Raw genomic sequence first — 15,567 nt, 5'->3', positions numbered from 1 at the left:
ATTTTACCGTTCTTTTAAAAAACGGTAAACTACTGGCAGCTACAGACGCCAGTATTTTACCGTTCTTTCGAAAAAATGGTAATCTAGCAGCTATAGACGCCAGAAGTTTACAGTTCTTTCACAGTATCTATATCGTACTTGCATTGACGGTAACCTACTGTCATGATTAATTACGGTACAGCTACTGTGTGCATTTACAGTAAACTGGCGTCTATAGCTGCTAGTACAGTATGTTACTGTAAATTTACAGGATTATTTCTTAAGAGTGTGGGACGCAGCTGTTTATGGGTCATGCAAGAAAATTCTAATCATCTGTATTATCTTTTATTTTTGACAATAAAAATTGTGTTGTGAGATGGTGTCTTGGTTGGTGGATCCGTCCACACTTCATAAAGTTTAGATGCACATTAAATTTGAACTCACCAATACTGCAAATTTTAATTTGAGCAATACATTTTTGTTTTTTATTTACTTTTATGTGTCAGTGTAAAGCCAAACGTATCAGTTTGGACATTATGCATTTATAGCTCCCTTTTTAACATTCTATTCATGAATTGCGGTCACTTTGTAACCGCCGTGTTTCATACTGTTCATTCTCTGAAATATACGACTGTAAGACGTGGAAATTTGTTCTGTGGCCGAGGTGGAATGGGAGCATTAAAACGTGCAAAATGTCAGAGACAACCGCATTCATTTAGCTAGAAACATAAACATACAATAATTGGATCTTAGCAAAAAAAGATAAAAGAAGTCATTTTGAGACAAATTAATCTCTGGCATTGTTGTGTACATGACAAATATTTAAACTTCATGCATTCTCGCTGGTTTTCATCCAACCTCTTCCCATCATTCCTCCCTCTCCCWAAGCTTCCCTGCCAAACCTCGCTTGAGTATTCCAACCCACCAGCCCAGCGAACACGACAAACCAAGGGAACAGCATTCCTGGAGGCTTGTCCGGGACGTGGCTGGGATAAATCAGGAGGAATAATGAGAACGGATCTCCATAGAGGGCAGGAGAGAAAAGAGAGGATGTGACCGACTGATGCTTAGGGAGATAAAACAGAGGCAGTGCACTCTGGGTATTTAATGGCATGCTGTTTGKAGGATCTACTTGCATAGTTTGGTTGTGTTAGTGCCAAGTTTGTGTCAGGCCAAGATCTACAAGATAAATAAGAAAGAAAAGGCAACATTGAATAAAACCAGGGAAATTAATTATTGAAATCAAGTGAAGCAATCTYGGCACTYCAGCATTGTTCACCTAAGCTGAAATGAGTCCAAAAACAGATGGAATTGTGAAGAAATTCAAGGCAAAAATCTGAACTGATATTCTGTGGAGAAGAATGTAACATTCACCGGACGTTAGAGCTAGTAGCAAGTCAGACRAAGTGGATTTCTGCCAAGTTGAAACAACTTCCAGTCCAAAACTCTCACAATTCTCGCAAACACCAGAAAAATAATTTTATGGTTATATGGAAATTTTTTGATCAATTCGTATCAAAAAGTTTCATCATTTTCAAATTCTTACACAAGTATCATCAGATTTAATGTAGTTTCTCTATGCTGATGTTGTTCCAGAGTAAACCACTGCAGGTAAATTAGACTGTTGACAATCTTTTCACTCTTCTTTGCAAAAAAATCTGAATTATTGGTTTAAAGTGCGTRCTCCAGAGTGATCTTTGAGAATCAACGACATGGAGCGAAAGTTATAATTAGACAGAAATTTCTTTGTTGCCTAAAAGTTAGGGATGGATGATGTATTGGCTCTATCAGATACTGAAAACAGTCCCATTTTKTCATATGGGTCCCTATTAAAATTCCAACACATTTTATTTGAGTCAACTAGATTTAATAAAATAAAAATTGAAATTCATTTTTTATCCAACATTTTCAAACAAAGATATGTCATTTTGTTCTGTTGGAAATATTTTCTTGTCCACTGTCTGTCATCTGATRATTACCCACGCTAACGCCACAAACGGCCTCGCTCGGTTTCTGAGGTATTTCGCAGATTCTTCTCCTCGAATGCTTTGCATACACAGTTTTTGTTAATCTAGTGATATGTCGGTGTAAGGATGGTTTCAGGAAGAGAAGAAAAAAATAATTTTAGACTTTTTTTAAATTCTCCCATTCAGTCCCAATAAAAAAAAACACACAAACACTCAGTTACACTCATTCCCTTGGCTGATTGGCTCCCTCCTTTCTCTGTCCGTCATGCCTCTGCTGCTTTCGTTTTGATGGGTTCTCGTCAGGCATTCCCTATTTGTGGTGCGGTTGATTGTTGGGACGTAGAAATCGGAGAAGCAGAAACTTTTCCCCACATGGGTTTATTTTTCCTCTTGTATGACGAACATTCCTCTGTTTTTAGTCCTTACAGCACTCAGGATGCCAGCTCGCTTCAGAAAAAATAAATGTTGGAATATTTGCAGCGTAGCTCTTGTTGTTAGACAGTACTCTATGGCTGATTAGATAGTTGAAGGCTTTGCTGATCACAACAGATTGCAATGCATCAAAGCCTGAGCTTGGTATAACTGCTCATTTTGGTGGAGTTTAGTGAGAGATTGGCAGGAACAAAAGTCGCCCACAGGTTGACCTGATGCAGGCCGTGGAAGATCTAGCCGCACACAGGACGCACGTTTCAGATAGAGAAATGTGCGCCCTGAAAATAGCAGTATGAAAAAAAATTGGTCCAATAAATAAATAAATTGACTCCTATAAAGAGATCAATAAATACATGTAAATAAAAGAATAAAATAACTTAAACAAATTAGACAAAAGATAAATTAATGCATATAACAAAAAGTGAAAACATAAATAAATACATAAAAATTACAGAAAACTAATAAATAATAGTGACAATCCAAAATGCATATAAAAAAATCAGGGTAATTAAAAATAAATATAAAACATTTAATTGAAATAATTTTATAAACAAAAATAATGATACTTTTTTTTAATCATCTTTAAAAAAATTAACTTGCAGTTCCTTATTTACTCACAAAAGTTTGAACAAAAATAAACTTAGACATTAAATATGAAAGAATTAGCTGCAATCTTTCTTCATAATGTGAAGTGGTCAGGGTGGAAGAGCGTAGCAGGCTCAGGGTCTTACCTTCACTTCACATTTCTTATGGCAGGACAGGCGGCATGCTGAAACAACAGAGGTAGGTTATTAATTGAATATTGAGTTGCTTAAAATCAAAAAACAACAAAAACACAAACATGTGCATGGTGTAAAAACATAATCATTTTTAATTCTGAATAACTGAATAGTTTTGAGAGTAGAATGCTACAGTGCTGCCCTCAAGTGGTCAAAAAAGCAATCAACCACTTTCTTTGTCTTTAAATTAGTTTTTTTATATTTAGAGATTTTATAGTGATTTTTTTTCACATTTCATGTGATATAAAAATCATTTGATGGAGGCTAGGAGCTCTGTCCCGGTTCTGGTGGTCTTTATGAGCAGGAAGACGCTCTACATGGCTGAGAGAGGTTTCTGGTTGCCTGAGTAGTAGGAAAACACTCCCAGGTTAAATTAGGTAAATGTGTGTCATGATGATGAATGAATTACTTGAAAGCGGTGCTAGTGAAGCGCTGCCTGCTAATTATTTCAATCAGAAAGGCAAAGCAGAGAGGAAACGTTTAGCTCGGCTCTGTTGACGTTTTGATGTGACTTCACTTTTCTTTTACATCCTCTTGGATCTAGAAAATAGTTTCAAAAGCACTGTTTGACTTCCAAACCGAGAAGGAATGCAGCTGTGTATATAAAGTTGTTTTTGATATGGCTGTCACCCAGGGTGCAATTGTTTCAGGTGACACAAGCATTCAAAAGAGAAAAAGGTCATCAAAGTGGTTCCTAAGAGTGGAGATATGGGACTAGTTCCAGTATTTTCCTCCAAACTTTGCATGAATGGTGCCTTGGGCATTCATGTGATGTTTGCATGAATGTTTGTTGCTACTAAATGTTGGAAGAAAAACTTCTAAGAGCAAAAATGACATATAAGTCTTTTTTTTTTAATCTGGTATTTCCAGTAGGGGGCACACTCCCGCTAATCCACTAATGTGCTAATAGTGTAGATAAATTTTTGCTTAGTGTCTATGCTAGCTTTGAAAATGTTTATCTCACTTAGCTTCCCCTAAAATAAATTCTAATGCGGTAATTTACTGTTATGTGAACTTTCAGTTGAAAGAAGTTCGACAGCTGTATTGACATCTGTTAAGAATCCTTCAAATGATTAGAGGTCTAAATTCATGCTCTTATTTTGAAGTGGATGAAAACTTAACCGAGCAGTTTCATTTCCTCCCCTCTCACTTTCCATCCGTGATGCTGAGCAACAATAGACATTCATTCTGTACCCACAATGCACTGCTGTAGAATTACAGTAAACTATTTAAAATTAGCCTTTTTGACAAAAACTCTATCATGGTCAAGTAGGCAAAATTAGCAACAGAGTTAGCAATGACATCAACATCTATAAAACTGATAGCATGAGTGAAAGGGCGATACATGATACATGTCGTAACACATGTTAGTGGCACGTTGGGTATCAACATGGTTGAAATTAGCGCACTAGCATTAATCAAACTAATCAATCAAGCAAATCAAATTTTATTTGTATAGTACATTTCAGCAGCAAGGCATTTCAAAGTGCTTTACATCATAACAAACACAAAAACACCACTCAACAATCAAAACATTACATTAAGTCAAGTGCCATCATGAAATTCGTAATTGATTATGTTTCAAATACAACTCTAAACAGCTGGGTTTTAGTCGAGATTTAAAGGAAGTCAGTGTTTCAGCTGTTTTACAGTTTTCTTGAAGTTTGTTAAAAATCTGTGGTGCATAGAAGCTGAATGCTGCTTTTCCTCGTTTGGTTCTGGTTCTGGTTCTGGGGATGCAGAACAGACCAGAACCAGAAGACCTAAGGGGTCTGGAAGGTTGATACAACAACAACAGATCTTTAATGTATTGTGGTGCTAAACCGTTCAGTGATTTATAAACTAACAACAGTATTTTAAAGTCTGTTCTTTGAGGGAGCCAGTGTAAAGACTTTAAAACTGGTGTTATGTGCTCTAACTAATGGTTATGATCCGTGCTTTATGGCTAGCATAGCTAGTTTTTTGGCTAGCTGTTTCTTAGTTCTGCTTTGCCCCTGCTGACCCTCAAACGACCTCACTGCATCCAGTCATCATAAGCCTCGCTTTTCCTGCCCCACTCCATCACACTGCCTACACTAAAAGCTGTTTGGTTTTGAAGAGCGAATTTTATTGCCACAAGTTTAGCCAACAAAAGAACAAAATCAGTCAATTAACAATAAAATATCTGGAAGTTGAATGTAACAACGTTTTTCTCGCTCTTTTTGTCATCTTGAATGGAAAACCTATGCATACAACATGCAGGAGGTAAAATCTCCAAGCTACCTGCTACTTTCTGGATTCAGTTTATGTTGGGTTTTAGCTTGTTTTTTTCTACATTTTAGGGTGCATAATGATTAAAAAAAGAAGATGAAAGAGAACATAATTCTCTTGTGCCCTCATTTTCTTTTGCTCTTCCAGGTCTAACTCCTTATTTCCTCTCTTCTCCCCATTTTTTAGCTCCTTTGCCTGCCTCTGCCCCACACCCCACCCATCACCCCCTTTTTCCCTCTCTTTTGCCTCTTATCTAGGCTAATGCAGCAGCAGCCATGCTAATTTTAAACACCAAATCCTCAGCCAAAGCCCTTCACAAGCCCCATCCTCTTTCTCCTTTCTCTACACTCTTCATCTCAGCCTCAGTTAAAGCCGCTGTCTTTGTGACGCCGTTGGAAAGTGACAGAGAGATCGACTTAAGATGTGTGAAAGGCGATAAAGGGAGAAAATGAGGAAGGCAAATATTTCTCTTGGAGGGACAATGAAAAATGTGGGTTATCAAAGCATGTTGGTAACACTTGCATGCAGGAGTTTAGTCCTATTTCTGCTTGTTCAGAGAAGCAATATTAGCTAAAACTTTGTTTAAATTTGACACATACACTGGCTTCCAAACAGTCAAAGTGTCTGATGTAAAGATTAGGAAAAATAGATCATCGGAGAACCTATTGATTCAGGTTAGTCAAGATCAGCTGTTCTAGTAGGATGTTGCCAGCCAGCCAGCCAGCCAGCCAGCCAGCCAGCATATCTTTCTGCTTGGTGTCTCTATAAAAGTATGCTAGGTGATTTTAAGGTGTTCCCAGGACAGAAGAAACTTAATCAGATCCCTGAACCATTTCGGCTGACTGACTTTGATATTGATCCCTTGCAACTATGTCACCTAATCACGTTATAGTGGGGCATTTTCTCCATGCTTACTAATAATGAAACAAGAAACTTCTCCACAACTCAATATTTGATTGCATCTTACTAATCTTACTAACTCATGAAGTATATAAATGTTAATCATTGATTTTTTTGTGTAAGCAACCGCTAAAAACCAAAACTTACTGAAAGTCTCCTTTTTAATTCTAAATTCAAATCAATGTCACTAAAAGAACATGCTGTCCTCTGTGTAACATGGTGGTGGCAGCTTCGTGATTTGAGGTTATTTTTCTTCAGATGGATGTGAGGTTTTTGTCAACATAGATGAAGGAATGAAATGGGTAACACTTTATTTGAAGGGGGGTGAATAAGACTGACATGACACTGTCATAAACACCTGTCATGAACATGAATAAGCCTTCATGAATATTTATGACTGTTGTCATAAAGTGTCATTCAGTAAATTACCAATAAATTACTGATATAAATTTGTTATAAAAGTATTACTGATTGCACTTTAAAAATTAGGTAACTTTATGTTATTAAAGGTAAAGTTTAAATAGTAATGATTTCTTGGTTAATGTCAAGTTGTCATAAAGACATTTTGAATAATGTCAACTTTGTATTAAAAGTGTCATAATTTACAGAATGACGCTTTACGACAACAGTCATAAAYATTCATGAAGACTTATTCATGTTCATGACATATGTTATGTCATGTTTATGAAAGTGTCATGACAGTCTTATTCAACCCCTTCAAATAAAGTGTTACCATGAAATGTTTTGGCCCCAAACCTGTCTGGAAGTCCTAAATCAAACAACACAGGACTCTAAACAGTTTCAAGAGTTGTTGCCAAAAAGTGACAGACAAAATAAATTGGCTGAATCCCAGACACTCACCTTTACAGATGAGACCCTCCTTGGTGATAGCCTGCTTGCAAATATCACAACTCTTTGCCTTCTTGAACGGCTTCAGCTTGAAGGTGTGTGTGTGGACGCCCTCCAACTCGTCGGGCTGCAGGAAAACAACAAAAAGGAAAATATCAGAATTCAGTCTACAAAACGGAACAAGAAATTCACTGATAATTTCACGCATTTATTCACTGGACGGATTGGGCCTTTGACGTCGCTGGATTCCAGTGAACCAGATCTCTACTGTCACTAATGTAGCATTTGACAGAGAGGATTTACATGCACACATTCTCATTGATTTTAGGCTTTAAATGATGCATTTTCTTAAGTGGAATGATGCTACAGCAAACAACAACAGTGATTTTTAGGATTTCCACACTTACACCATGCTAATCTTTGGCTAACTGTCTCTTAGGAAGCGATAACTCACCTTAGAGTTATTCCAATGTCTACTCAAACATGCTTGTTGTCATTGTCAACAAGTAAATTAACACAATTTGAAAATGAAATAGATGAAATAGTCAGATTATTCCATAACTTATTGTTTACTGATAATCTACTGCTACTGATCAAATTTTAAAAGGATTTCATGACAATGACAAAGAAACACATTTTTGTGGAATTTTTTTCATTAAAAATGATTATTTTTGTTGTTTTAAGTACAACTGAATCTAATAAATAATTTTTAAAAAGTGAACCGGGAGTCTTACATTGGATTTTATTCGTCGAATTGAACGACTGATTCAGGATGAGGACTTCAGAGGGAACTTTGTCGCAGGATTCATTGAAAAATACTCAAAAAAAAATGGAAACATGCTTTGCATCTTTATACTCCCAATAAGTGCTTGCAGTGCAACCAGAGGATGCCAGCTTCAGAGGCAATCTGGCAATAAAAGACAATAACGCTGACACAAACGGAGGTGGTGACTGCAGCTGTGGTGTGTTTGGTGTTTTTCTTTTTATCCATCAGAGAGAATCCCCCAGAGACACTAAACAAGTCCATTCCATGACTTATCTCATTCACTATCAAAGAAGAACTGTTTTAAAGTGTAGTCCTTCCTGCCAAACAGCTGCATATTAATCTGCTCTGATTTGTTCAAAGTGTTTCGTTCCTCAACAAAAAAATCAGAGCACATTCAACCCGTTTAGATCTCCTTCTCTCTTCTCTTGTGTCTGAGCAGCCTTCTCATGACTCATAGTAATGATGCCATTTCCTGTGTGTATTTGTGCAGCTGTGCCGCTCTGGGCTCTAGGAGCCAGCATCTTGTTCCAGCTGTCACCTTGACAGGTTAAATGAAGGAAGGATTCCCTCCATGCGCAAGCCAAACTGATTCAGTGAGCCACTGCTGACGGGGAGAAAAGCTGGGATATGTAACATGTGGTCAGTCAGCGGTGACTCCAGCTTCTCTTTCAGCAGATTCCATGATTTAAAGTTACCAAACAGCAGGAGTTAACAGCTGATCATATTTAGGGGAGTAAACCTCCAGAATTTAAGATAGATCTAAACCTCAAATAGACTCGCGCCTTTTGCGTTCAGCTGAATGAAAAACTAACTACTGCTTCACTGAAACAAACTAATGTTAAATATAAAGGACTAAAGCTACATATTCTAATAAATACCGTAACCTTACAGGAAACACTGACAAGGGTTTTGGAAACATGAAGAAGCAATATTTGTACTTCCTCCAAGTGTTAAATGGCCTCAGACAACAACAAGCTAACCATTACAAGGTTCATTAAATATTAAAGCTGAATGGATACTGAAGGTCTATAGATATCACTTCTAGGATTTCTGACCAACAATTGGATTGTCTAAATGAGATTTTTTAAATTCTGACTTTAAACTCAAAATTCTGAGGTCGTCCATTTCATTTTAAATCAAGTTGATTTAAAACTTTCTATTGTGTATTTCGCTTTTTGCCCAAGTTATACACTCATAAAGATGAAGGAAGAGTTTCAGTCTTCAATACTATTAGCACTTTGCCTTTGAAAACACTCATAAAAAATACTCAGCTCTGTTTCCAGCTTAAATTCACCCATTGCTACAGTATGCACCATTATTCTTCATCCACATCATCTTTACCGTTGAGAAAACAGCTGAAACTCTTCAGCAAGCGCACTTCTTGATAAAAGTTATTGCGCCATCATATTTGAGCTCATTTTCCTTTTAGCCTTTTATGTTTTCCCCCCTCCATGTCCCACATCTAATTTGGCTCAAAGCTTCTTTTTTTTTTTTCTTCAAAAATCTGCTTCTCATCGTTTTACTTGCTTATCTGCCCACATCTTAATGGGTTTTGTCACACTGTGACACTCTCACCAAAGCTCCGGAGAGAAATCCTGACTTTGGCTACATTGAGTTGGACAGAGCATGTTAAAGAAAACAGCATGCTAGAAGAAATTCATCTTTAATTATTGGTGATTTTGAGCTGTTTTTGAACAATCAGAGCTGACTGTTGTCTCTTGTGAAAACTGAAGGACTTAAACTGGCAAGTAAACGAAACGTGCAGTAAGAAAGGATAAGGTTAGGGTCTTTTTGACTAAAATTTAGATGAAAGTAAAGTTTTTCTTTCATCTTTTCCTCAGGGAACCATTTTACGGTCCTCTGTTATTCATGCCGTACATATTGTCCTAAGTCAATATCTCCCCCTGACCCTTTTCATAGGGGTGGCTAAACAAGGCCAGTAAAAACTTTAGGGATTGCAAAATTAATAAAAAAAATTTTTTTTTGATTGATTGATGAAGATGACTCCATGTTTGTCTAGAAAGCCCGGTTTGTTTGGGGAGGTGTGAATGTGTAATCGAACTGTAATGTGGACCAAAAATATGAACTCTGGTTCCCTCTAAGAAAACTCGGTGTCGGTTCAGTTGAAGTGAACTCTGATATGTTTCGAATGCATGAGGATGCGGCTACAAAAGCAGGAACCGGATACATCGCAGGGCATTCTGGATAAATACAAGCAATATAAAAGCACAAGCTCAGTACTTTTTACCAGAGACAAAAGAGAAATCCTCCAAAATCCTCTAAAATCTGACACTACTTCTTTTTCTTTTTTAGTTTTTAATGGCAGCTTGCATCCATCAATGTTGCACTACTGCTATCTCTTGGATTTTACTACTCATCATTTTCTGGCCTCACATTCTCTTCATGAATCCAACATTTTTCAAAAAATAAACTATTTTTCTTTTCTATTCATTTCTATTCATCTGAGCAATGACATTATCTTATGCCACTCCATTTTTGTTTACATTTTGAATGAAGTTCCACTGGTCTTCTTCAGAGGTTTTCATGCGTTTCCCTTCAGTAGGTTTTGGTGTAGCACCACCACAGGCATGGAGGTGAAGAGGTTCTTCAATTAGTTTGATTAGTTTGACACAGTGCAGTGTGAAAGTGAACCACAGCAGCTGAAAATGGAACAAATGTTCAATCAAACTGAATCCGCCTACCAGAAATGAAAACCCCCTAAGTGTCTGAATTAAAAATAAATATTTCTAGCCAAGAGAAAGAACTTTGTTCATCTTACAAACGAAGTATGGCGAAAAATTTTGGAGTTCCACCTTTAACAATCCTTCATTAGATTTGCTTTAAATCTTCACAATTGACACATAAACCAATAAAACAATCTCACTTTAAACTATATTAATCTTCATCTAATTCTGAGAACTTCATTTAACATGACTGTGACATTGTAGAAATTCTAGATAGGAATAATTCTGGGTGTCTCACACCAGAAACTCCCTTCTTCGTCTTCTATTTTACAGAAATTTTAAAAGTTTTTTCTTCAGGCTTTATTGTTTCTTCATATCCTTCAAATTAGTCGATATTGTTAAAAATGAATAATAAATATCCAAGTGCTTTTACCAACTCGTCCACACAGAGTGTTTTTACAGTGCAGGTCCAGTCCGGGTTTATAAATAGAACTCAAAGTTCCTCGATGCCACTCCACAGCCCCGATGTTAAAGATGACCTGGCAGAAAGCCACCAGAAAGCTGAACCAATCACACGCAGCCAGCTGTGTCACAGCCAGGTGCCATGGTTACCTGACTGCTGTGGCAACCGGGGTCAACGTGCCCTGTCGCACCAGAATGGATGAGGCGTGACGGGAAGAACTGGAGAACAAAACCATCCAGAAGTTTGCAGACACACACAGGCAAGGAAGTATCGAGAAAACCGGGGGACAAATAGAAGCTGTGTGTGGGCAAAGCCACATCTGGAATTTACTGTCACTGTTTAAATAAGAGTTGATTAGATTTCAGTAAAAAAAATAAAATAAATAATAAAAAAAGAGTAAAACAATAGAAGTGAGTTGCGTTGGGAGAAGGGGTTAAACTTTTCTTTTGTCTGAAGGTAAATATGTAGCTGATTATCTTAAATTTAGCCACTAACAAAAGCAAACTACAACTCTTTTCCTGTAATTACCAGTAATAATCTTGCTGCAAAAGTCATTTCACGTTTCCAAATTTAACTGGAAACCCATACGCTTCTCCCCTGCAGGCTGCAGGAGATTCCCAGGAGGAACAATGTACAGGAGAGTCATGCTGAGTGGCAAGGAAGCCGAGGCAGAAATGGATGTAGATGACGAAAAAAAAAAAAAAGATGGTTTAAAGGAAAGGAAGGAGAGGAAGACGGAACAAGAAGAGAGTATGATTGTGTACGTATGTGCACGTAAAGAGAAGAACCAGTAAATCAAGGCTCGCTGCTCTTCTCGTGTAGTTGCACTTAGCTAATGAAAAGCATCGCTACGCTAACTCGACCGCGACCCCACTTAGAGCCGAAGAGACGGGAGGGAAGTCTCAAAGGCAAGCTTCTGTCCCTCTGCCTGGACACGGACTGATATGAACCCTGCAAAAAGCCTTTTTCCTTATTTCTGTCTGACATTATATCAGTTTAGTCAATTTTTTTTCAAATCTATTTTCTGTTCATTTTGAGCTGAACCAAACTCCATCCTCAGATAAAGCAAGCTGTCATTGGAGGAAGATGTAAACATGACAGTAAATCATCATCATCCAGAAGAGCACCACTTTGAGGTGCTCCGTCTGGAGCCAAATCCCTGATGCCCAACAATAATGTACATCCATGAACGCAAGCTAACCCACATCCATTTTCATTTCCATATTTAAAGCCGGCAAACCTTTTCTATTCCAAGACTTCCACATATGGTTCAGTTTATTGCCCAGTAATGGGGAAGTCTTTCTGCATGAACTGGGAGAATGGGTCTTAAGCACACAATGCGGGACATGTTGAAGTAAAGATATATCATATCGTCTTGCATTATGAGCACATTTGGCACAAACCGTGCAGCCCTTCAACCACTCAAGCAGAATTCTCAAACAGAGCGCTGTAAATCAAGCACATTTCAGAATAAAATACGACACTGAAGTGATTTGTTTGAGCTTGATTATGTTTTTCAGAGCCATGTGTGGCTGTTCAGCTGTACTCAACTCTAGAAAATGCAACAACAAAAAAAAAGGAGATAATTTCAGTCACTTGAGTCACTGTTAGCGGATGGTTGAGTCGTGTAGAGAAAAGGCTGGAGATTATGATGGCATGAGGGACACGCCACCAAAAGAGAGGAGTCCGGACCCCACACAACCCGCCGGTCACCCCCTCTTACTGGATGAAACTGCAGCGCAACACCTGCTTTCAATTTGGAGCGAATTGAAATTCTATTGGGAACAATGCTGGGCTTTGTGAGACAGCGAGCAGCAGAAAACAGGAATAGCCATGGAGAGATACTAGAAGGAGAGAATGAAGAAACCAGATTTCATAAAAGGTAGCCTACCGGGGTAAACAATTGTAGAACAGTTCTTTACATAAATACATATAAATATGTCACTGCTGTTGCTCAATTTTATCTTCGAAAATCATTGTTCTTCATTCCTTTACATGTAAAAGCATTCCAATCATTTATACATTCATTTTCAAATTTACATCTAAGGCATATTTCCCTCTAACTGGACAGCAGTTTTTCTCCTCCTCAAAATCGGAAAGACGAGAGAACATGACATTAAAGTCTAATCTGGGAAATGGCGACAACAAAACTTCATCACAGTTTTAAAAAGTTAGGCTGTGAAAAAATGAGATGGCAGAGAAAACATGGGAGTGTGAGTCCCTTCCCTGCTTGTTTCTGTGCCTTAAGTTGGCTGTTGAAAGGAAGCCAAAGCGGAAAGAAACGTGTGCAGTTTCCTAAGAGCTTCTGAGACTTTAACTGGAAAGTTAGCACTTCAGGCAGGTCAAGCAATCAAGAAAGGAAAACAAATTATATGTGGAGAGGCACATTCAAGACTGAAAGACTTTGGAGAGGTTACTGATTAATCCAGGAAGATTAGACAGCAATTAGACATGTGATCAGGAAATTGGACGGCTGAGAAATAAGTTGTGGGACATGGAGGAAAAGCTCATCAGAAGCTAGTAGAAAGTAGATTTCTACTGAAACAAAGCCACAAATTAAAGATCCAGCTTTAAAAAAAAACCCACACACACTTGAATCCCAAAATCACTAAGGAACAATTCAGGGAATCCTTACTCGTTTTCAACAAGAACATAAAGACAGAAGGAAAGCTTAATAATTCTGTTTATAAGCCCTTAGGAGACCTTCTTCATTGTGATTATGACACATTAATGATGGGTAAAAGAATTACCCATCATCATTACTGTAAGTTAAGAAGGACCACAGGCTACCGCTTACAGATCTCCTCTGTTTAGGTTTTATTGTCACATTAAAAGTTTCAGATCATCAGGTTCAATGTAAAATCAAGTATAAAATGCTATCTAAGGTAAGCTAGCCTCGAAATCTGATAACTTTCTTAGTCACAGGAACAACTTTCATTAAGTGACTGCTGCCAATCGTAACCCAATCATATTTGCAGAATTATTCTAAATGGATGGCCCATTAAAGGGTGTTTCCATCAAGCTAAAGTTCAAACTTTGACAAAGCCACTCCAGACATCTGCTCTTTGCTTCCAGAGGTACTTGGCATCACTGTTCTGCCACATAACCCAAGTGTGTTTGGGATTGACTTCCAGGACTTCCTGCTAGAGAGCTAAATTCATGGTTCCCTTCATCACAGCTAATCCTGCAAATACTGAAACAGTGAAGCACTACCATCAGCATCCCTTTGGGATGAGTTGTCATTGATTTTGGGAGATACTATTCCATGTTTCTATATATTGGATATCGACTCTCATGGTTCACTAACATCCCAAACCTTTTTCATGATGATAAATATTGATGGCGCTGTTCCTGTTGTACACAAAACAAAGTCACGCCCAGATCTTTAGCCTACTTCCTTTATTTATGTGATTTTGTTAGTGCCCCCAAGTGGTCAAATAATTAATAGGTGAATTAATCAGAAAATAGGCTAGGATGCCCTCAGTTTGAGCCACTTCAAGCATTCAGTTTTGCAAAGGTGAGTGAATGTTCATCAGTGCAGACAGAGCGTGTGCATAGCATAGCATGAGATAAAGTAATCTCAATGGGTCCAAACTTGTGACATTAAGTACTTAATTCTAGATGGACAGACAATTCATGATTTAAAGGGCGTAATTACTTTTTCACACTGGGCCAAATTGCTTTGGAAAGCTTTTTTTACTCAGCTGAGTGTCATTTTACATGAAAGCACTTACCTTTGAGTGTGAAAGCCTGACTGCAGCTGTTTGTCCTGTTTGTGCATGTGTGCAGTGTGATCGATATCAGGTTTAGACAGAGAGAGCCAAAGATCAATGTGCTGTGATCATCAAGTCTGGCCTGCTTATGATCATTGCTGTGCAGCTAATGAACCTGGACTTGCATACTGGCTAATGAGCTCTGCTGTTTCTGACTCTTGTTTCAGGAAAAAAAAAGAGAGAAACTTTTAAAAAGAACACAAAGATGTAGTGTTTGAATTATTCATTAGGAAGTGTTACAGCTGATGTTCTAACACACACTGCAGCTTTTTACATTGTTTGATCTTGGGAAGCAGGTACTTCTAACTTTTTAAATGTCTTCGTTAAGATTTAAGGATACATGGGTCACATTCAGTTGAAGGCAGATATTTGTAATTACTGCATATATTTAAAAAAACTTATTTTCACTGTCTGAAATAAAAATTTGTGTTTTAATGCAACATGCAATCTCCCAAAATTAAGGAAATCTGTGGCAATAAATCGATTAAAACAATGAGTATTATTCTAAACAGGCATTTACAAATCAACTTGTTGGTGCACTACTGATTCCTATCTGAGACGGTAGAAGAATTACCTTGTTCTATCTGAAGTGTAGTATAATTTAAGGTTATGAAAAATGAACCCTTTCTGATTTCTTCAGTTTTTAAATCAAAACATTTTTTTATCAGCAAATGACCTTTTTGAGACTGTAGTTAACAATCAATTACTAAAGTACTTAGTGATTA

At 37.6% G+C, this 15,567-nt stretch overlaps 1 protein-coding gene across 4 annotated transcripts in view; it reads right to left on the bottom strand.

Annotated features, from left to right (window-relative positions):
* The window catches only part of tns1a (tensin 1a), an 80,216-nt gene that overhangs the window by 51,121 nt on the left and 13,528 nt on the right, over positions 1 to 15,567 (bottom strand). For all 4 annotated transcript variants that reach the window (XR_001777490.1, XM_017309996.1, XM_008423546.2 and 1 more), the window contains 2 exons: positions 7,169 to 7,283; positions 3,110 to 3,147 (listed from right to left, as the gene is read on the bottom strand). Coding sequence is in view for 3 of the 4 variants with exons in the window: in XM_017309996.1 (XP_017165485.1) it covers positions 3,110 to 3,147; positions 7,169 to 7,283 (153 nt within the window). In the remaining variant the exon portion in view is untranslated. The remainder of the gene's footprint in view (positions 1 to 3,109; positions 3,148 to 7,168; positions 7,284 to 15,567) is intronic.

This window comes from Poecilia reticulata, linkage group LG2, assembly GCF_000633615.1.
Source record: "Poecilia reticulata strain Guanapo linkage group LG2, Guppy_female_1.0+MT, whole genome shotgun sequence".
NCBI lineage: Eukaryota > Metazoa > Chordata > Actinopteri > Cyprinodontiformes > Poeciliidae > Poecilia > Poecilia reticulata.
Note: the sequence above shows the minus strand (reverse complement) of the source record. Positions and strands in the feature narration are given on the sequence as shown.